At 36.8% G+C, this 24,663-nt stretch overlaps 1 protein-coding gene across 1 annotated transcript in view; it reads right to left on the bottom strand.

The window, feature by feature from the left end:
• The window catches only part of timeless (timeless circadian clock), a gene marked incomplete at its 5' end in the record, with an annotated part of 71,144 nt that overhangs the window by 41,418 nt on the left and 5,063 nt on the right, over nt 1-24,663 (bottom strand). Inside the window, 6 exons of the mRNA XM_016496158.1 lie at nt 1,011-1,130; nt 11,949-12,118; nt 12,302-12,405; nt 12,703-12,920; nt 13,009-13,185; nt 13,307-13,394. Coding sequence (XP_016351644.1) covers nt 1,011-1,130; nt 11,949-12,118; nt 12,302-12,405; nt 12,703-12,920; nt 13,009-13,185; nt 13,307-13,394 — 877 coding nt within the window. The remainder of the gene's footprint in view (nt 1-1,010; nt 1,131-11,948; nt 12,119-12,301; nt 12,406-12,702; nt 12,921-13,008; nt 13,186-13,306; nt 13,395-24,663) is intronic.

Raw genomic sequence — 24,663 nt, forward strand, 5'->3', positions numbered from 1 at the left:
TTTTAAATGTAGAGAGTGTGTTAATTTGTGCAATGATAACCTACCAGCAATGTAAATATGATTTTTTAATATATTAGAAAGAGTACATTACAATCTAAATTTATTAGAATGAGTACATTATTTATGGGCTTAAAAACAAGATGCAAACAATCAGAATATTGTACCTGGTGGGGAGTGCACAATGTAAACATGAAACATATGCCATTACCTATATTGTACTGTGGTACACTTATGGAGGCCCTTCATAATGCAGATGTCAACTGCATGCTCTGCCAATAGTTAAAAATGGCACTATAGTATGCAGTGTTTAATAAACAGCTGTTTTACTAAATTCTGCTGAGGTGAAATTTAGTGCAGTCCCGTATCGTGATACGTATAGTATCCTCTGTATCGTGATACGTATCGTGACTTTGCTGGTGATACACAGCCCTAGTGCACACGCAGTGCAGAAATGCTACCTCGCGATGGCGGTTTTGTATATTTTTAAGTGTGCTACTTTTGAAACTGTTTAATCGGCATACTTGTTTTGTGAAAATTATCAATCGGCAGGTGTGTTGAAACTTTGGTTGAAACTGCCCTTAAGTATGTAGTCTCCACCAGTTTTAAAATCGGTTGACATTTGAAAATCGTCTAGTGTGTCCCAGGCCTAAGATGTTCTTTATGCTACTGGGTCTTTATTTCTACTGATATGATTGTTATGTGTAATGTTGATTATGTACTATTTTGATTTGGTGGACCTGACATTGTATCTTTTCACTGTTCGTTAACTATGTATTTAATGTATTGATGTGATGCCAGTCTTTTAATGTATAATCAATTTATAGGGCATTTGGGGATCATTAGTACTGGTGCTGGAGAGGATAATCTGCTTCCCACACCCATTATCAGGTAGGCCAGAAAGATTCTGAAGATGTTTTTTTTTTTAATGTTTTTACTTAACTATTTGCTAATTTTAAAAAATCTGAATGTCATCAATTTTTTCTTTCCGTTACGGATTTTCTACAACTTACCTGAAAGCCAGATGTTCTGAGTTCTTGAGACACTATTTGCCATGTCTGCTCCAGGTCTTCAGCTGTGGGTTCTGTCTGAAGGATTTTCTGGCTATGTTTCCTTCGTTTCACCCTTTTTTTCTAAAGATCACAAAAATAAATTTATTTGTACAATCCTTACAAGTAAAATGTAAAAATTCAACACTACTACCAAAACAATAAAAGATTAGATAGAGAGATAGATAGATAGACAGACAGACAGACTTTTTCTGAAGAACAGTGGCCAGTTTAACTGCTCAGGACAAAGAAATGACTCATGAACAGTTGTGGATCATTTATGGACAAATTTGTAAAGATCTGTTTATTTTTTTTAAACATGTAAACGTGTTGTGTAAATTCACGTAATCAGGCAGTACTAAAAAAAAACTTATGATAATCATTTTGCAGCTGTTTGTAAATTCATTACCATAACTGTACTTAGTTCCGTTCCTTGTATCTAGATGGGAGGCTTTCCAAATTTTTTTATACATGAACAGTATCAGCACTGGGACTTTTCACTGTTTGCATCACTCAGCTTGTCTCTGCACATTGTAGACAGACTAGTTTTGTGTATTTGTGGTGGGAGTTTTTCAGCAAATTCAGACATTATGCCAGTAGGTGGCAACAAGTTACTGCCTTTATGAGTCACTGGACAATTCATTCATTCATTCAATAAATTAATACGCAGGGTCTAGAGATATTAACAAAAAAAAAAATCATCATTTTACCCGCTTGCTTAAAACAAAGTGTCAGTTACACATTTTTCCTGTGTGTTAATGTCAACATTTATGATGCTGATTGTCTGACTTCGACACTTGTAGTCAACATACCCCGATACAAAAGCTTGTGCTTCTGATTTCTGCACGATGATAAACTAAAACTGCATTTTAGGTAACTTGTTCAGAAATCATCAGGTACATCAGTGAGTGACAAGGTCATTTTGCTTGAGGGATATAAACAAACCGTCCTTGCAGTGATTAAGTAAACACTGTCGTAAGGGCAATTGAAAACAAAGGATTCACTAGCTTTTTGCATAGTTCAGAGATGTCAGAGTTTGCAGGTCAACATATACAGGTTTTTATGGGATGTATGTATTCCCACCAACATTTGCAGGAAATTTAAAAATGGAAGGATAAAAGGGCAGCTTACAGGGGACAAGGACACTGTACAACAAAGCCAAAAACACACTAACAACAGAGACCAGGGGCCTCATTTATAACCGTTGCGTACACACAAAACCAGCCCTGAAAGAGGCGTACGCCACTTCCTGCGCAAAAGGTGGGATTTATAAAAACAATGATTTTAAGCTCTGTTTTCATGTTGATATATACATTTACATTAAATATTCCACTCTCATTTGGAGATAAGGACTGAAATGACAAAGTCATTACGCAGAACTTAAACCAAAATTATTTGAATTTAGACATTTGTAGTGGATGCGCTTGATCACTTTTCCTGTTTTATTGACAGCGAGGAGTGCTATAGGTGCACAATAATTCATCTTTAAACTGAACTGCAGATCTCGTTATGAGAAAATATTTTTTTAGCAAGAACAATGATGCGCACTTACTTCGATATTATGGCGGACACTGCTGGATTCAGTGGTTGAACTGTGAACTGTCCAGTTTGAATAGGTCCAATGATAATATCTTACTGTACAACCACAGCTGCACAGAGGTGTTGATGTCGTGTGAAGGCATCTCTACAACATTATGAAAAGTACCGCTGTATTTGAAGGCAACAACTTGAAGAAAACGGTAAGATTTATACGTTTACTTTTTAAAATACTTTGTTAGTGACGCGCCGAGTCAGACAATTTTACACTGCAATAAATAGGTCTATCTGTTTCCACTCAAAATAGCTAAAAGATATTCACCTTATCAGCAAAACTGCATAAATTTAGTTTGATTTGAATTGTTTAAAACAATTGAATTAGGCTACTATTTGGCCAGTGTAAAAGAATGAGATCAACTCTATTCTAAAATATTTATCTGATAACTATTTTAAACTGACATGAAATAAAAATTAATGTATGGCACAAATGGCATAGTCCGTATCTCATATTTCCTTAATGTCTTTTATCTTTGACGGTGTTAAACATGGTGTCACGTGGATGGGAATATGCATGGAAATGATATGCAGATGAGGTTATGCATAATAAAACAAGGCGTTGTAAGCTCCATATATGGTGATTTCGGGAAGGAGACGGGGTGGAGATGCACGTACGCACAATCTTCCCGTGACTGGGGTTTATAAAGAGATTTTTGCGCAGGTTCTGACGTACAATAAATCTGAAAACTTTTGTGCGTACGCAAAATCTAGCTTTTGAGCGTACGTACACTTTTAGGATGAAATCTACGGAGAGTTTTATAAATGAGACCCCAGGACTGTCAAAAAACACATTTTTAGCTAATGACCCAGGGTCGACGTGGCGAGACCTGGAAGGTCTCACCAATTACAAAACACCACCTCCCAACAAATATATATTCTACTGTAGGTTTTATAAGGCTATCAACCAGCCTTTAACATCCTTTTCCCTCCGCCTCCATTTATTTAATTCTACTTCTCCTATTCCCCAATCATCTACTTCTTCCCTGCCTCCCATCAATCTCACCATCATCCATCCATCATTTATAATCTGCAATAAAGATATTGGATGGCTCTTCAAGCACAAAAGACCAGAAACAAACATGGCGCTCCCCTGTGTGCGACATAGCGTAGCTCTCAGAGTCAAGCTTTACGTAGTTTTTATTTCATTAGCATTGTTATTTTCTTCTCAAGTGTGGTATGTTAGAGCTAGGGATGTGCAACAGCGATCGAGTACCCGTCCCGACTGTGACAGCGACGATCGATCATGTAAAGAATGATCGGAAAAATGTTTTTTCTCCTGATTGGTTATAGCAACACTTTGGGCAGCGCCCTGAGCTCTGATTGTTTAGCTTGTCAAAAGACGTGAGAAGAGAGAGAATGGCCTCGAAGTCACGCATATCATGGTTTAGTTTCATGCTCAAATGCAATGCCCGATATTGACTATATGAGTTATTTGAGACGGTCATATTGCTTTTAGATGTTTCTTTAAAAAAATTAAATAAAATACTGATGTTATAATGCAGCAGTGCTTTTTCGTCATATTTGTTCAATGGCATAATTCGTATGGCTTCGAAAACGCGCAGGCGATTTATGGAATCACTTAAAGGGGTCATCCGATGCTACATGCACTTTTACAAGTTGTTTGAACTGAAATGTGTGTTGGCAGTGTGTGTACACAACCACCCTATAATGATAATCCACCCAGTGTTTTTTTTTTATCTACTAAAATCTTTACCCCTTTCTCAAATCGAGCCGATCTCAGAATGTTGTTTGAACATAAATGTGTGTTGGCAGTGTGTGTACACATCTACCCTATAATGATAAAAATCCACCCAGTGGATCTGAGCTCGACATCCCGACATCTGAGCTGCTGAAGATGCAGTGGATTACGTTTGTTTCTGAAGGAAATGCGCCCCCCGATCTACATAAATGCGTTTATGTTCGCGCAAATCATTATAGAGTATAAGGTTCTTTTATGAATCTTTGCAAATCGCCTTTCCTAATAATGTGCTAATTAGCAAGTTTCACGATGAATGCAGCTAAAGTAAACAGTCCCTTAGAGAGCGGCTCAGAAGAGAGGGCGGGGTCAGCAGAGCTCATTAACATTTAAAGGGAAATGCTACAAAACGGCTTGCTCTGAAAAGAGCTGTTTTTGACAAGGTAAAAAAGGTGTTTTTACACTACCATTGAGAAATTTTAACCAAACTATGTAACAGACTTTTCATTAAGACCCTAAAGAATCATATCAACTTGTGGAAAGTGGGCATCGGATGACCCCTTTAATAATGTAGATGAAAATATAGCACAAATCTGCCATAAATATAGCATTATGAGAACTTTAGAAAAATCTATAGTAAATTATGTCCTTGCCCGTGTTTCAGCGGGCTGTCATGAAAGCGCATCACGGCGGGAGCTCTCTCTCTCTCTCGCATCCTTTTGTGCAGATACAAGTTGTAATGTTACGTCTATGTTACGTATCCAAGTTATCTGATTAATATCATAGGATGTGTCATAGAACGGGCTTCAGTTTATTGGCATAAAGTCACTCTTCATCCCAATCACAATTAAGACGAAAACGTTCATTTTCTGGTTGTCATACTCTAAGTTACACTTTTCATCTGCTCAAGCAGAACGTTAATGTCATCTTGTGCTTCAGCAAGGTATCTCTGGCTAAAAGATGAAAATATAGCACAAATCTGCCATAAATATAGCATTATGAGAACTTTATAAAAATCTATAGTAAATTATGTCCTTGCCCGTGTTTCAGCGGGCTGTCATGAAAGCGCATCACGGCGGGCTCTCTCTCTCTCTCGCATCCTTTTGTGCAGATACAAGTTGTAATGTTACGTCTATGTTACGTATCCAAGTTATCTGATTAATATCATAGGATGTGTCATAGAACGGGCTTCAGTTTATTGGCATAAAGTCACTCTTCACCTCAGGCACCTATTCCTTTTTAGATGCTTCTTTATTAATAACATTGCTGCATCATAATCATAATCTAACAGTGTTCCAATCACGTGTTCATGTTTTCATAGATAGGTTTTCATGTCATTTTCATTTTTAACATTCATTTTCATAACAGTCTTCAGATATTTTCATTATCTCCATGACGGAGATTTGCCCAGAGAACTGCAGTGCATTATATTAAGTACAGTGTATATTTCTCTCTCGGCTAACAAGGACAACGCACTCAAAGAACTGCATGACATGATCAGCAGGCATGAGAACTCATACCCAGATGCTGCTATTGTTATCTTAGGAGACTTTAACCATTGTGATCTCCGGAAAAGCAACCCCAGATTTCACCAGTTTGTGAACTTCCCCACCAGGGAACCTTGGACAAATGCTACAGTAACACTGGAAGTGCTTATACTGCTGTCCCCCAAGCCGCATTTTGGGAAATGTGACCACCTTGCTATTCTGCTATAGCCCACCTACATCAAAAGGCTCAAAGCAGACCCAGACACGGTTAGAACTGTGAAGATGTGGACTGATAACACATTAGCAGAACTGCAGGGCTGTTTGGAGGCCACATATATGAACATTTTTAAGGAAGCCACAGACGATATACATGAATGCACAGACACTGTTAGCAGCTTTATTGACTGGTGTACTTCTATTTGCATCCCCTCCAGAATTAGTATTGGAGTATTTCTCAATCAGAAGCCTTGGTTCAATGGGGATGTGCGCATCAAAATCAGGAACCGATGCACAAATTTTAGGTCAGGAGACTTCAGGGAGTACAAGCATGCTCGATATGAGCTCCAAAAATCCATCATGGCCACCAAAAGGGTATACATCCAGAGACTTGAGAGCTGCTACAGGGAAAACAACACAAGAAGAATATGGCAGGGAATCCATTTCAATTACTAACTACAGGAAAGATGCAGTCAGAACTGTGATCCAAAACGCCTCTCTAATCGATAACCTTAATAGCTTCTTCGCCAGATTTGACCAATACAACAGAGACACTCCCTTAAAGGCCCTCTACAACCCAGCGGAGACTGCACTCCGGGTAACATACACACAGGTTGTTAGTAGGGCTGTCATAAAAAAATTTGAATTTAGAATAAAAATCCACATTCGAATGCAAAAAGCGTTGCATTCGAATTTTAGGTGTGCGTTGAGGAGGCAGCCTTATCAGTGGTGCACGAGATGCGATGACGATGTAAGTGTCATTGCATTATAATGTTTTTGTTAGTTAATTACAAATATTGCGGGAAAAGAGAACATCAATGTGGAGATCATCTTCATTTACGTCAAAACTGAAACCAAGCCATTCACACAGAACGCATATTTTCTAGACGGACATCTATTACTGTTGCACTCGCGTCTCGCACAAAAGAGCAGCATGTTTAAAAAGCCATGTAAAATTAATGCAAGTTCAACTTTGAGAAAACATATCTCGAGACTTTATGGCAAGTTTTTTCCCCATCCCACTGCAACTTGTGTTTTTAAATGAAAAATGCACTCTGTGTGGCTTTCGGCCCTTTGTATTAAACTATGCATATATACAAGATGCTGTTTTGTTTATAGTTGTTTAAGCAACTTAATTATAAATGGTTTATAAACATTATTTTAAACATTATGCACTTTTTGGTTACACTTTACTTGAAGGGGTGTGCATAAGACTGACATGACACCTTCATAATCATGACATGACACCTACATAATCATGGCACGACACATGTCATGAATATGAAGGTTTTTTATGCATGTTTATGACAACTGTCATTAAGTGTCATTCGCTCAGTTATGTAATTTTGAATGCAAAGATGACATTGTTTGAGATGTCTTTGTTATGGGCTATGGTTAGGGGATCGTGTAGTCTGAACCGGGCATAAGTGGGTGTACACAGGCTACAATCTAAGACATCACAGGGCCCGTTTGTATAATAGCTTCTTTCCAGCCACTGGGAAAGAAGTACCACACCCCACATCCCTCTCTCACACTGGACAATTAGTATTCCCCATTTCTATGGAAAATTATTATCCATCATCCAATCGCCTTTTCACACTTTGGACAATTAACTACCTCACTGATCAATCTCTTTAACTTATATAATGTTTTGTTCAGTGACTGACCATGTACAGTATGACCATGCATAACAGTGTCTTAATCCATGTGCATTCTCATCAACCATGTACAAGTGTATTATTAACCCATGTGCATTATCTTTTCACTTCTGTCAAACAACGTGAAATATTTATCTAATATTATTTATGTATAGTCCATAATGGACAACAGATGTTTTCTTTTCTTTTCTTTACAATGTGAAATAATATTATAATGTGCAATATTACTTTATTTACTACTTCATATAATGTGCAATATTACTTATTTATTTTACTACGTTATTTTTCTATAAAGCTGACTCTGAGAAACGCACAAGAATCCCACCTGTACTGTACTGTACCTGTGCAAATGGCAATAAACTTAAAGAAATGCCCCTGGCCCTTACCAGGTGTCCCCCTCTTGCCTAAAATGCTGTGCAGACAAGATAACGGAGCGAGGTCCCGCCAGGCTTTAAGCACTATAATCACTGTTCCCAAGAAAGCTTGCATCTCAGGGCTAAACATCTACAGACCAGTTGCCTTAACCTCAGTAGTTATTAAACACTTTGAGAGGATGCTATTACCATACCCGAAAGTCATTAAACGCTGACTGCTGGATCCGTTCCAGTTTGCCTGAAGACCAAATAGGTCTATGGATGATATACTGAACATGGGACATCCTTCACTTTAATCTCAGTCAGTTTACTGTACCAACACTAATCTTTAACCGGATCATTAAGCTTTCTCACCAACAGAGAGCAGAAGGTGAAGAACTAAAGAAGAAATAAAAAGAAAGCACACCAAGAAAGCACAGCAGAGGATGCACTTTCAATTAAGGAAGCACAACTTGTCCAAAGAAAATGTTGTGCCAGCCATTAGGGCTGTCCCAGACTAAAGATTTTCCTAGTTGACCATTAGCCATTAATTTGTCAACCAATCTTATGTTTATGATGTTAATTTAATGTCTCATCATGTATTTCGCGCTGCACTTTCAGAGAGGTGTGGGACACGAGCAGGACAGAGACCAACTCTTGTCTAACGTTTTTGTGTGTTCTTCCAATGTTCCAAAGCAGCTGATACTTGTTGTGTAAGGTCATAAGAGCAAATGAGTGAAGATTTGGGAAAAGAAACAAGAGATTTCATGTCCAACTGAATAAATCATGGAATATTTTGAAATATAATTTGTAGAAAATGGAGTGACCAGATCACAAAACATTTAATTAATGCGCTCATGTACCTCTCTCATTCGGCACAAATCCAAATGTTTTCATGTCTGCGATGTAACATTTAATTGCTAACCCATTTCTTTTGTAAACAAAGCTTTATACTAAACTTGTGTCATCATATTCACCTAAAACAGCATTCAAAAACAAATGAATAAATATACAGCAGCCAAGTTAACAATCTGTCCATCAGAGACTGCATGACTTCTCTACTTACCAGTTTTTTTGTTTGTTTTTTTGCTACCAACCAACTAATTAAAATTTGGTTGACTAATCCTCTTCTTGTCATCTACCATTAAGTCAACTATTAGGGGGCAGCCCTACCAATTATACAGGGCCACTACTGAATGTATCCAGTGTTAATCAGTGACTGTTTTGTAAAAGCAAAATTCACACTAAATTTGAATATAATTCGAATTTTGATAATATTCAAGTAAAAAATTCGAATTTTGTTTTTCAGCCATTTTGACAGCCCTAGTTGTTGGAGCTCTAAGGAAAGTAAACCCCCGCAAGGCTATGGGACCAGACCATATGGCACCTCGAGTCCTAAAGGCCTGTGCAGAACAGCTGGCGGGGGTGTACACAGACATTTTTAACACCTCTCTCTACCAAGAAATTGTCCCACGCATCTTTAAGTTCTCTATTATAGTGCCGGTTGTACAAATACAACTAATGATTTTAGACCTGTGGCACTCACACCGGTTGCCATGAAGTGTCTGGAGAAGCTGCTTCTGCAGCACATAAATTCTGTGGTTCCAGACACAGTGGACCCTTTTCAGTTTGTCTACTGCTCGAACAGATCAGTGGACGATGCGGTGACACTGGCACTTCGCTCTATCCTGCAGCACTTGGATACTCACAACCATGGGTGACATTGGGGGGGGCAATTGCCCCCCCAAATTGTTAGTCATGGAATCCCTGATGTCGGCCCCGCTGCAATTTGACTAATCCTCTTCTTGTCATCTACCATTAAGTCAACTATTAGGGGGCAGCCCTACCAATTATACAGGGCCACTACTGAATGTATCCAGTGTTAATCAGTGACTGTTTTGTAAAAGCAAAATTCACACTCCAACGAAAGACGCAGACCAATGTCGACTGACACCAGATTATAGTATGTCACTTCTCAGACATTCCAAGACCTAACAAACACAATTTTGCCATGTTCAATCAGCAAAAACAAGCACTGACCAATGCCAACAGAAATGGGTAACACATGGGGTAACACACTGATCCAACAAAACCCGACAAATTTTGCTGTTTATCTGTTGGTGCAGAATGTGAATTAGCCTTAACTTTGCCACACAACTGGACAAGTCTGGCAAGTGAACAAAAACATTTACTAGCCAATGGCAATTCTATTCCCAACGTGTACATAGAGGGTTGAGGAAACATGTTGAATTTCTGATGCTCAACAGCAATTGCTCAACTCAGTTTGTAAACAAATATGTTATCCCCAAAATACTCATAGATCATTAAATGTTAGCTTATTTTTTATATCCTAATGAGATTGAAAACTCTGCAATTAAAACAGAGACAATACTATTAGTTAAAACTATATTTTAAGTAAATTACTGTAGACAGATTGAGCATCTTAATAAATTAATCAGTATAAGAGTAACCTGAAAGGCAGTATTTGACAATTTGTATATTTTTACACTGTTTTATTTACAATGTTAATTAACAATTATTAACATCAAAATACTCCAATAATTAACAGCAAAATACTCCAATTTAATTGTGAATGTAAAATGCTCTGCTCTATGTTTTTACAGTTTACTGCATGTAATCTTCGCAAACTTGTTTACTGTAATTTGACAGAATCCACATAAAAACTTTGTTGCCAGACTTTTCCCCCTTTTTAACAGTGTAAATTTATCTTAAAAACAGCTTTTGGAAAAGAGCATTTTATGAGAATCATTTTCACACATGAACCAAAAATAGTAAAACATTTTACTTTGTGCTGTCAATTGTTTAAAAAAAAAATCAATCACATTTTTCTGTAAGTAATCACGATTAATTGCATATTAATATATTTATATTGTCATAATTTCACAATGAATCTCCAGATTCATGTAGAAACAACAAAGACGGTATATTTTAAATGTTTAATGGCATCTTTTTTACTAAATAGCCTATTATTAAAGAAGGCCAGTATAATTGATACCAATACTGCTACTGATATTTCTATTAAATGCATTTTCCCTCAATTTCTGCCATTAATTACAGCCATTCAGCATTACAATATAACTGAAAGCCATTATTTTAAACACTGAATAGGCTTTGAAAACAACAACTTAAATCAATCTTTACATAAACTATAAATTGTATATGCATAAACTATAAATTGACTATATATTAATCATTATTCAAGCACCAAATTTTAACCAGCAAATGATGCCAGCAATTAGATGATTCCAATGAACTGTTGATAATATCAGGCATCCCCGGTGTAGTATATCTACATTCGTTTTCAAATATTTCCTTGGATAGGCAGAACATTTATGTTTGTTGTTTGTATTCTGGCCTCCTGAAGTCTTTGCTGCTTAATTTAATAAATTAAATAAAAAGCTTTTTTGATGAAAAACCTGTGTGATGGTGTAAATGCTGAGACAGGAAAATAGACATCACAAGCCTATTTTTGTCCAGAGTCATTGTCCTGTTCACAACAGATGCAAACATTCAGTAATAAATAATAATTCAGCAAATAAAGTTTAATGTATTATTTAAGCTGTAAAAGTTGCTCTCATCAAATTCATAGATGTCTTAGGGGTTACACTGATGCCCATAATGTGATGTGATGTCAAAAACACAATACATAAAAGCAAGCATTATTGCAGCTCAAATGGTAGAATACGACGCTAGGTCATGGTTCAAGGGAATGCATGAACTACATCAAATTTTGCCTATACCTTAAATGTAAGTTGCTTTGAATGAGTCTAGCAAAAGCATAAATGTCAATAAATGTACATTTATTCCCACATGTAATTTTTACTTAAAAGTGGTTCAGCTTATCCAAAAGCTAGTATCAAATCAGTCTCAGTTCTCACCTGTACAACCAGATTGTTTCGACCCTTGCAGAATCTCTCCAGCATCTTCAGAAACAGATGTGTGGACTCCACCAGATCTCTGAGAAATGAGCGTGGCTGCATTCGCTCATCATATTTACGTAGGAGAGTAAGAAAAATCTCCCTGAACTCCATCAGATAAAAGATATTACCTGCACCAACCAGAAGCAAACAAGTGACAGAGATGAGGAACAAAAAGATGAGTATACTACCCAAATATTAAACAAAACTCACAGAGGAAAAAGAAACATTTCAAACAGTGGCAATGATCTAATCTATTATTTTAAAATAAGCAGAGAGAGATATGTAGAAAATAAGTAGAAAAAAAAACGTACTCTTTATGACATTGGAACTGTGTTGGATGTTTTCATCCTTTGAGCGATCCATTTCATTTACTGTCAGCAGCAGTTCCTGATACGCCTTCAGAGCCAAGTGCATCCTGGAGACAGAAAACAACCGATCAATATTAAGTGGCCTTTACTTCACTAAGCTGTATTAACTTTTTTTTAAATGGTCAAAAATGCAGATGTTGGTTCTTATGGTTCAACAAGACTTAGTTTCTAACATTGAAGTTATGTTAGGAAAAAAAGGAAGACATTTTTTAATAGCAATTTTTAATCACAAATGTCTAAGCAGTTTTCTATTGCTCAGTTCATTTAACTTTTTTCAATTTCAGCAACACCACAGTTCACAGTTCACAGAAAAAGCTTTAACCAACAGAAATGACAAAACCAACCTGCGAGACCAGGATGCAGCATCTTTCCGGTCAGTGAGCATCATCTCATAGTAGTTGGTAATGTTCTTCTCAATGAAATGAAAGGTGCGGTTGGATATGGTCTCAGACACCACATCCGGTCTGAAGTTCTGACCACGGTTGAAGGCCATGAAGAATGTTATAGCCCAAAGATAGTATGTCTCATCATGCTGCTGGGCCCGTTCACGGATCAACCCCTCCTGCTCAAAAAAACAAGGTATATGATGGGGAAAACTCATTTAGACAGAGACATTTGAGTTTCAGTTATGTGGATGTTGTCTTACTCACCTTCACAAGGTACATAAGTCGATTATAGCAGTTCTCCAAAAAGTCGATGCAGAACTCACGCAGGAAGAGACGTACATTCAATGCTGAGCGTCGTTGACTCTCTGAGTCTTGAGCCATCTGTTTGCGTTTAGGTACACGCCTCACGGGCTTACCCACATCATGAGAATAGTTCTTAAACTTTCGTTTTAAAACATTAAAAAAAAACATGTTAATGAAAGTGAGGTGGTAAAATGTGTTTTTTTTTTTTTAAACACCATTGTAATTTGAAAAAGTTTTCATGTTTTAAAGTGATACTTACATTGTGAAGTCCTTGGTGAAAAATCACATCTTTCTCTCCAATGGACTTCAGTCCTTGAATGACATAAGAGCCACGGAAACGAGAGTGTCTGGCAACAAGAGACAAAATGATTGTTTAGTTGGTTTATGAGAGGGGAATATATGAAACGATATGAAATGAAAAGATATACATTTTCAAAATTGTTTCTTAATGATATTAGTTCAGCCTTTAATCAGTGCAACAGAGATTCAACAAATAAATAGAGATGCACCGATCGACTGGCCTGGGACTGGAATCGGCTGATTTTCCGCATGCTTGGCCCGGACCGGTGACTAAAATAGTTGATGAAAATAGTTCCAATCAAAGCCACAGCAGAACTGTTGTGTGTCTCTGAGAAACACAGCAGCGTTTTGTTACTGAAAGAATCCACTTTTGAACGTATTGAGTCATTTGCCACCACCTACTGGTGGTTTGGTTTCATTTTTTAAAAGTATAAAATTGCATTTTTTTCCCCCAACATGTCTTATTTCTATGTTCAAAAAAATTATTTAAAACATTAATCTTATAACATTAAGCATTTGCAATTTTGTGGTGCAAATTCATTAATGGCACCTCTCGGTTTCATTAAGCAGTCTGTGTAAATACATCTAATGCCACTTCAGATGCAGCTTCTGTGTTTCTTCTGCAGTGGAAAGATGGAGTTTGTTGATACTGATATCATTTGAATGGTAACAACTCTACAGTGTCTTATTATTCTAACAGAATTAATTGATACAATGTCAGAATATGATGAGAAAGATGACATTTAATAAGGTTATAAACAGTGGAAAATGTTACATACAGCAACTCATTTTAAGTCACAGAGCACTTTATTTTGAGAGTTGTTTAAGTGAGAGCAAAAATAATTCTTTTGAACTTCATGCTTCATTTTGTTGCAGCCTATCACCTCCAGGCCAACTAACACATTTTTTAGAGGAGCTGGATGTGCTGCTGTCCTCACTTGTAGTTTTTGGTGACTTCAACATATACCTGGAGAAGCCTTACACTGCAGATTTCCACTCTCTCTTGTAGCCTCATTTGATATTTAACAGCTCACCACCGCAGGTACTAAAAAAATCTGGCAATCAGACCTCCTTTACACAAGCAATTGTAACACGGAAAACATTTTGGGGAAACCTCAGCACCATTTCCGAACTTATTTTGTGTGTGCCATCAATCACCCTGCCAGTTTCTTTTAGATTAAACCTATGCTCCCTTTTACCCACCCACCTTTCCTTTGTTGTGCCATCCTCTCTTCCCTCCCTCACCAAATTCTTACAACTGGATGTGAAGTGCTACAGACACTTTATGCTCCACTTTGACTTCTTGTCTAGAAATATTTCCTCTTTCCTCCAGGTCAGCATGTGCTGCTCCCTCTAAACCCAAACTCAGGACAGCAGAGAGAAAATGGCTTTAATCTGCTTTAATCTTTTTTCTATCAAGGTCCACACTGCCAAAACTTGCACAACAAAATCAACAGCACTTCAGACACATGCAAACTCTTCAAAACATCTAATCCAACTCACTCTTCCACTCCAAATTATCCAACCGTAGCTGCACAGAACTCTAGACTGCCTGGCGGACATCTCGGCATGAATGAAAGAACATCACCTACAGCTTAACCATACAAAGACAGAGCTTCTCATCTTCCCTGACACTCACGACTGTACAGCACAATTTTACCATACAGCTATGGTTGATAACAAAAATCCCATCAAGTTAGGTCAGAAATCTTGGGGTTAATCTTTGATGACCAGCTGACCTTTAAAGACCACACTGCAAGGACGGCACGATCATGCACGTTTACATTGCACAACATCAGCCCCTTCCTAATGGAGCATGCTGCACAATTTTTCATCAAGGCCCTTGTCATTCTAGGCTGGACTGCAATGCTCTTCTGGCTGGACTTCCATCATGTTCAATCAATCCTCTGCAAATGATTTAGAATTCAGCAGCAGCATGATTGGTCTTTAATGAGCCTAAGAGCCCAGGTCACACACCTGTGTTTATCTTTCTGCACCCTCCTACCTCCAGTCGATCTTATCTCCCCCTCCAAAAGTTTAAGGTTGGTAAGAGCCTCGTGGTACCATCACACAGGCACAAAATCAATTTCCAGAACTTTTTTCATTCACTGTCCTTTGCTGGTGGAACAATCGCCCCAACCCTATCCAGTATGCAGAATCCCTTACAATATTCAAGAAACAGCTGAAAACATCTCTTCCATTAGCACTGCATCCTACTGAGAAAAAAAAACTCCTCTAATGTTTTCACTATTCCTTAATCCATCTCTGTTCTAGCTTGTGCTATTTTAAACGATATTTTGAAATTTTGCATTACTATCACTATGATGAATCGCTTGTTGTATTGCAAATTGCTTCAGATAAAAGCATCCGAAAAAAGAATAAATATAATAGGAACATGAAAGACTATATACTGGTTACCAACATTTTTAAAAATATCTTCGTGTTCCATAGAAGAAGAAAAAAAGGCATACAGATTTGGAACAACAGGGTGAGTGAATTAATTTCTGGGTGGACTATCCCTTTAAGGGTCATGAAACCCAGTTTCAGCAGCAGTTAGTTCTCACCACAAAAGCAGGTGTGGTAAGCTGTGGAGTGGAGGCGAAGTGGGGAGACAGACAACACAACAGCATCTTCATCAGTTTTATTTTGCTGTCAGTGAGTTAAAAGCATCAAAGCTTTCCACAAATGCACGCTGCAATTCACAATTATACACAACAAAATGAACAATTATACATAGTTTTGCAAACTCGCCATACAACTACACAAACACACATCCTGTGACAACATTTGCATAAGTTGTTTAATCGGTTATATCAAGTAGCTGTAAAAACCGTTTACACTCAGTGTGGATGAAACATGTTCACGTCAGAGACTCAATGGTATATTGAAGAGAATGTACGCCATGCAGGAATTCTTACAAAGCGAAAACACTCACTTTTGATCAATGAACACTCATTGAATGCGATCTCATAGTTTAAAGCATCTGTCATAGGAAATCAACATGTGTTTCAGGTATAATTAAGCAAAGCAAGGAAAGAACAAAGACACAGATGAGTCATCACTTAAGAAATCATCCACAATGAAGGTTGACACAATGAAGAATTTAAACCCAGAAGATGAAAATGGCATGACAGCAAGATGTTATTTCCTCTGAGCTCTTTTTATATTAATTATATCATTTATATATCAACTAGTGGCATGCCAGTTACTATCTCGGACAAGTCTACTACTGTGCGGGTAAAGCTGCATTACACCTCTAAACTAAGAAGAACTTTTAGTAACACCTAGTGTTTTATATGGAGGACCTGGATAATGTTGAGAACACTCTTACCAAAGAGAGAGCAAACTGTCTTCTCCACCTGAGACGGCATTTAAAGAAAGAAATTAAACAAAAAAGAACATAGATATAGTCCACCACCTAGGACCAAACGAACCAAACAGAAGCCCCAGAGCGACAATTGTCCAATTTTCAAGAAGAACTACAGAACTGAAGCAGTATGCACATACGCAGATCACGAGCATATATGTATATGGCAATACTTAAACATTCATTCAAAGGGAAAATTATATTCAGTAAAGCTCCATACATCATCATCGTGTCAGGACCGCTTCCCACGTATCGACGAGGACATGAAAGGTTCAGTAGACTTTTTGCTTTAAATGAATGGTTATTGTCATGGTGTAAAGAACAGAAACTGCTCTTTGTTAATAATTGGAATCTTTTCTGGGAGCGTCCTAGGAATAACTTAATTTTGAAACGCGCTATTTGGCTCTGATGCAGCCTGTCAGAACTCACCACTCTGTGGCCTAAAGCAATCTCTGCCCACCACCCATCTGATTTGTTGAGAGTCACGAGTCTGACCAATCAATGCGGAATTCGCTCTCACTCCGAAAGCTTGCTAACTGGAGCTGCTTCAGTGATCACTGATCACACACCAGTTGTCTCTCAAAAGTAAGTCAGCAGCAGATGTTGCTTAATTTGCAATAAATCACAATCCACTAACATTACACTGAAGTTGCAAAACACCTCAATATTATCTATGATTTCCGTGATGCAGAAAATGTGGACGGAATCCAGTCATATAAATGTAATTTACTGTATGACACGGAATGTCACGGAATTTGTCAAAGTTTGGATGAATTAATCAAAAGTAGGTCAGTACACTTAAATAGAGTCGCGATATGGACTAGTATCTGTAAAGACAGTCGGTTTCCTTCAGAAATACAGTGATATAAAAAAACCCGCACCGGGTTTAAATTTTGAAACGTGCAGTGCTCATGTTTATTCAACAAGTCAAAGCCTTTTGGAAAATTTGATATTGTGGCGGGCGCCACAAATAAATCAATGTATGGGAAACACTTACATTCGCTACAGAAACTTAAAAGTTCCTCATCGCAACCCGTCAAAATATAAGTTTGGGTTAGCTTAAAGAAATTATCAGAAATATATTACTGTGGTGAAGTATGATATGCATAATACTACTACAACAATTATTACAACTTTTGTTTAAAAGAATAATCACACAATACGCTATTTCTTCCATGTTTTAATTTTAATAGTAAACCCGTTGCTTGCCAAAAAACAAGGAGTTTAACTCTCATTTGATTAAAAGATAAATTAAATTGATTTATGCCTTCATTTGCACTGTACTGTAAATTAAAACTAACTGAAATTTCTAGTGTCACATAGGCCAAGACAGGCTATTGAACTAAATGTGCCCGTAAAAGGCTATTAGTGTTATAGTTTCATGAAAATAGTTAGTCTTCTTAACAACTTCTACAATATAGCTATGAAGACAATTAAAATATTTACACTTAGTATGTACATTTTTTTAAGTTAATTCATTGATGTGCATTAGATGATGAATTGAATAGTCACCTCTACTATTGTAGGTTATGTTTTAGTCATCAGAAAATAATTAATGAGGAATTATGAGAGGTTATGCTATTACACATACATCTATATGGCTCCGCGTTATCGTCCGGGCAGAACGGTTCCAGCCACCAAAGACAGATTCACAAATAACCTGCCTGATATATCTCAACTGCTCCGTGTACCCATAAATACACATGAACTAGACGAAATTACTAGAAACATGGGCACTATCTTCACTAATACATTAGAAGCTGTTGCCCCCATCAAATTGAAAAAGGTTAGAGAAAAACGTACTGCACCATTGTACAACAGTAATACCCATTCTCTCAAGAAAGAAACTCGTAGTCTTGAGCGCAAATGGAGAAACACTAACTTGGAAGTTTTTAGAATTGCGTGGAAAAACAGTATGTCCAGCTATAGCTAGCAAGGAGGTAGAGCTTTTTCGCATTTGGCTCCCAAACTCTGAAATAGCCTTCCTGATAACGTTCTGGGTTCAGACACACTCTCTCTGTTTAAATCTAGATTAAAGACACATCTCTTTGGCCAAGCATTCAAATAATGCATCTCAATCTTGTACTGCAGTTATATCTATTCAAATGCACATTTTATTCTTTAGCTTGGGTTAACCTGTTAACCCGCACCTGGACGCCGGCGTACTGAACGCTCTTTGTTTGCATGTGTCAATGTTTACGAATAGATTAAATGAAAAGGGACATAATTAATCTTGACAAACTATATATCATTCTAAAGGTCTAAGCCTCAAGCATCGACGATAGATCACTGTTTTTCAATGGAAAGCTTATAAAGAATGTATTTGCTAAATTTGTGTAAGCAGTACACATCAAAACATGCATAATCAAAACGCAGTACATACCAGATTCATCGTAATAACGAGTCATAAACGCATCCACAGCTGTAAATCCCGGTTTAGTTAGAAAGGTAAGAGCCCACTGAACAACATCCCATAGAGCACTTTTAGGCCAACGAAGAAATAACGTTGTAATATGGATGGTAATTCCTTTGTTTACATCTCATTTCTTCGGGGACAGTTATTGTTTGTATCCGTTATGGAATAACTTACGCTCAAAAAAACTGCATCTTGGTAGTAAAAAGAAACATGGTTTTGTAGCATACAGTGTCACAAACAGAATGAGGCCATCCACAAAAAAAGTCAAAGATACACGGAATATTGTTTATTTTAATTCTGGCTCTCTCTCGTGACTAGGGCTGTAGCTATCAATTATTTTAGTAATAGAGTATTCTACAGATTATTCCATCGATTAATCGAGTAATCGGATAAGAAGTACTTTTTCTTTATTAAAGAGCAATACTAAATATACAAGAGATAATAAGATAGATCTCTTAAAATGAACTAATTTGTTTTCTTTTTAGAAAAATTTAAATGTTTATTGCTGAAATTGCATACATTAATAACCGTGAAAACTAAACCCATTTAATGTACAGTGGTGTGAAAAAGTGTTGGCCCCCTTCCTGATTTCTTATTTTTTTGCATGTTTGTCACACTTTAAACACTAGTAAAAGGTAACACAAGTGAACACAACATGCAGCTTTTAAATGAAGGTTTTTATTATTAAGGGAAAACAAAATCCAAAACTACATGGCCCTGTGTGAAAAAGTGTTTGCCCCCTAAACCTAATAACTGGTTGGGCCACCCTTAGCAGCAACAACTGCTCCGATCACAAATGCAGACATGGTTTTATGTTTACGCGGCGCGATGCGATGCAACGCAACGCGTAAAAAGTGTAAGTCATTATAATCCATAATTATGAAAGAAAGAGAAAGGGACGCGACATGTGGCCAAGTATGGTGACCCATAATTATGTTCCCACTGGATGCAACGAATGTCTCGTTTATAATGGGTTTTCATGTTTTTGAATCATCGCTCCGGCCTGACACGGCATCATCAACAGTATGTGAGGGGCGTAACATTTTCGTCTCACGCTTGAGGTATTCGGCCAATCACAACGCATTAGATAGCTGGCCAATCACAGCACACCTCGCTTTTTCAGACCGATGAGCTTTGTAAAGTTGATTCATTCAGGAACGAAACGCCGTCATGTTGCACAGAGACGCAAAACAGCGCTATGGCTGTGTTTGGAATTTTTTTGTTGGCAAAATAAAGCAAAAACAGGCAATATAGTGTCAAAAACGTAAGTCTCATAATATTACCTTCTTGTTTATTGAACTGTTGAATAAAATCACATTTGCAATCATGCTGATTTTTGTGGTGAAAACTGGCACTCTTCGTGTGATATTGACTAACTTTCTTTCTGTGGTATTTTTATGCACAAAGGTGTTTAGTCTTTCACAAAACATAGCTAACGTAGGGACATTATAACTAGCCACCATATTGATTTACAGTCTTAAATATGTCCAGCGCTTTTTTTAAGTCTGGTCCCTGTTTTTATACAGTCTATGGTCTGGTCCAGCATTTATCGGGTTGTGAGTTAGTAATAATGATCCGTGGGGAAACACGGTGCTCCGTGTGTAGTTACAGTAAATGGACTAAACGAATAATAATTAATTTGCCTCTATGATTTTTTGTATTCGAGTTACTCGAGGTATTCAAGGCATGTTAAAATGCCCAACTTTACAGCAGAAAAAAACATGTTTACAGCCTGGTTCAAAAAATGATTTTGGTCTATATAACTAATTTTGCCCTTGATGACAACTGTGAGGGGGGTGAATTTTTTTATAACTCATCCGTTTAAATTATATTAAGCCTTAAATTTCTGCATAATTAAGGGCGTGGCCACTTGAGTGACAGGTGGATTGCCGCTGCTGTCACCACCATCGAGCTAGGTGGGCGTGGATTCAGCAACCTGCTCCCGCCTCTTTGCCCATTTTCGATTATCCGGGAGTGACGCACGGTGATGCGCTGCCAAGATGGCGAAGTATATCTTTTTGAGCATCAACAACTCTGGATGATGGATGATGGATCTTTGGATTTCCAAAGACACCAAAATTGTGTGTAGCACACTGTTGTCAGGAACTGTTCCCATTTTAAGTTAGGTAGGTCATTTTCAGCTGTGAGTCCCAAAATGGGGCGTGCAGGTTAACAGGTTAAACTAATAAATTTTGCTTGGTTGGAACAGCAGCTATAATTATGTCTCTATTGGTTTCTCTGTTTTTGCCACAGGATTGACATCCCATGGTAACTGGGATTTACACAAGCTTCAGTCTGGATCCAGAACACCTGAGAAGAGATGATGCCAACCCCTCAGAGGACCTCAGATGATGCAAACCATGAAACAACATACAGAACTACCAAATTTTGCTATAAGTTAAATTGCATCATATAATAACTGCTGTTAATAGTGTTCATCGTCTGTTTGATTACGTCTTTAATTGATTTTTCCGTACATTTCTTTTATATGTACATTAACTGACAGTAACCACTAGTGGTCGACCAATATTGCTTTTTTGACAGCCGATGCCGATATCTTGGAAAGCAGGGTGGCCGATATAATTGTATTTATTTTAATTAATATTTAAGAAATTTGAAATCATTTGAAAATGGATTAAAAAATTAATTAGTAAAATAAACATACTTATACTTTAGATGACAAAGTATTTCTCGTAAATAAATATTTAATAAAAACATAATTAAAAAGGAAGTAAACTGTAACCAACAGAGCACTCAGTATTCTGGGAAGTTTGTGTGCATTGGGAATCATATTTTTTCAAATAAAGCCAAGGTAACACTCATTTTACATACAGCACACAGTGAAAATGACATGAATATGAAAGTGGTCAAATGCATAAAGTGCAGCATAATTTGAAATCACGAATTTAATGTTTAAAGCATTCAGTTTGCACAGATTGAAAGTCACGCAGACAACACGCGATCATGCAGGCCACATGCACACTTGATTGCAGTTGATTGCACAGACACTATTTAAACTGAACTGAGCTGGATGATGACATCACTGAATTCAATGATGAACTGCCTTTAATTGAAAATTGAGTGTTTACTATTATCATTTTGCATTATTGACAATATTTTCCTAATTAATGCTGTACAGTTGCTTTGACACAATCTGTATTGTTAAAAGCGCTATATAAATAAAGGTGACTTGACTTGAACACTTCACAAAATCTCACAACTGGATCCGACTAAGTTGGCAAGGTTTTTGAAATTAGATGTTTATTAGTCATTCAAAGATTTGTTTAAATTATGTAAATGCGTATTTGCTGAAAGCTGACGGCAAACGAGCAAGTATTATAACGTTTGCCTTTCTATTACTAGTAATATAAAAACAATCGTTATAATACTTTTTGTATACATTTTAATTCCTTTGTTTAACAGTTCTGTCAGATTATTAGACAGACTTCTATCCGTATTAGACAAAACTGTTAACGACGACAGCGAACAAAAGGGAGAATGTGAGCACTGTGTGCTCAGGCGCTGCAGCTCTCAGCGCCGTCAAAATAAAAGCCCCGTCTCGAACGCATCGGCCAAACAGAAAAACTTATCTGCCGATATTTGAAAAAAATGCCAAATATCGGCCGATATATCGGTCGACCACTAGTAACCACTAATAAGCTACTACTAAATATTGTAGAAACTTAATTTGCTGTAAAGTTGCTTTGCAACGATTTGCATCGTGAAAAGCGCTATACAAATAAACTTGAATTGAATTAAAGCTAATGCACTTGAAAAATGTCTAATTTGAATTTTATTATTAATAAAGATTTAATAGTAAACATGATAATAGGTTCTTAATTAAGGAGTTTTTTTTTTTTCAGGATATTAAAATTATCCTTGTAAGAGATTTTTATTTAGTCCCTAATGTACCAATAGACCAATATCCAATAACTGCAGGACCAAATTTCACATTTCCAATTATTAGTAGATTAGGTTTGGATCTTAATGTCATAGATGATTGGAGATTTAAAAATCCTGACAAAAATTTACATAGTATAACAAGGATAGATCCAAACAATCAAGAATTGACAATTTCTTTATATCAGACACGTTAATGGAAAGATTAAAAAAAGTCTCAACTGATCCATCAATTTTACATATCTTACATCAAGTTACATATACTACAATTAGACCTGGAAAAATTATATGAAAAGAAAGCTATGGAAGCCCGTTTCAACACCTGAATAAGAAATAAAAATGGTAACTGCAACTTTTTATCTCACAATTCTGATATTTTTATCACGTTTTATAACACACAATTGCAATTGTAAGAAGAGTTTTTCCCCCCTCAGAATTGCACTTTATAACTCACAATTGCAAGTTTGTATCTCACAACGCTGAGAAAATTAGTCAGAATTGAGACATATAAACTCGCAATTCAGAGAAAAAAGTCAGAATTGCAAGTTTATTGTTATATGTTATACAATTCTGACTTTATAACTTGCAATTGTGAGTTTATATCCAGGAATTGTGAGAAAGAAGTCAGAATTGTGAGATGCAAACTCGAAATTGTGAGAAAAAAGTCAGAACTGTGAGATAAGTCGCAATTACCTTTTTTATGTTTTATTCCGTGCCGAAAGCAGGCTTCCATAGAAAGCAAAGGAATTATTTTTTAGATAAAGGAGATGGTTAGAAAAGGGGGGAAAGAACTCAATACTTTTATTATTTTTACTTTTATCTAATTCTGTTTTAAAGCTTAAAATAGATATTAATTCATGAAAATTTTAAAGATATATCTAAATCTGTGGCTACATTTTATGCCAAGCCTTACACCAGTCAAACCAGACACTGATAACTTAATCTGTTAAAGCAGAGAATCTGCAGGATTTTTAAGCTCAAATTTAAGAGCTTTAAGACCTGCATAGTGCACAAATAAAATTAATACCAAATAAGCGAGGTAGGGCAATGTCTATGGTAACATATTCAACTCTAAAATGACTGTCAAAAGAATGATTTACAGTTCAGATACAGGTTTTCACAAAAACAAAGTTTTATAAAATGATTAACTTCCCATTTCAGCCTTTGAACCATTTTTAAGAAAATGGACGAGTCAAAAGTATCAATTATAATATTAATTTAAGCAATTATCAATCAATTATTATATTCATTAAATAACATATAAATATATTTTACTGTCTTAATTGTTTAGATTTTTATAATGCATTATCTTCTTGTCGATCTACCAGTTCACATTTACAACTGTGCGTCTTGCTGTACATAAATATGGGTCGATTTTCACACTGGTCTGAACAAAAACAGCAGAGGGGCTTATTGAAAAATGCATATTCATTCTCTGCCAGCAGGTGTCGCTTTCTGAACGCCAGAAATATAGCAGTTTCCCTGGTAACGGTTGTACACAAAGCAGCAGCACCTGACTTTAGGTGCGTTTCGACTGACAGGATCCCTACGCAGTGTTCACTGCTCCCTAATCCCTAAGCACCTGTTTAAGCATTTGTTTAAGTGAACTTCGCTGACAATAATCGCTCATTTG

The sequence above is a fragment of the Sinocyclocheilus anshuiensis genome, unplaced genomic scaffold (genome assembly GCF_001515605.1).
Source record: "Sinocyclocheilus anshuiensis isolate Anshui unplaced genomic scaffold, SAMN03320099.WGS_v1.1 scaffold746, whole genome shotgun sequence".
Taxonomy (NCBI): Eukaryota; Metazoa; Chordata; class Actinopteri; order Cypriniformes; family Cyprinidae; genus Sinocyclocheilus; species Sinocyclocheilus anshuiensis.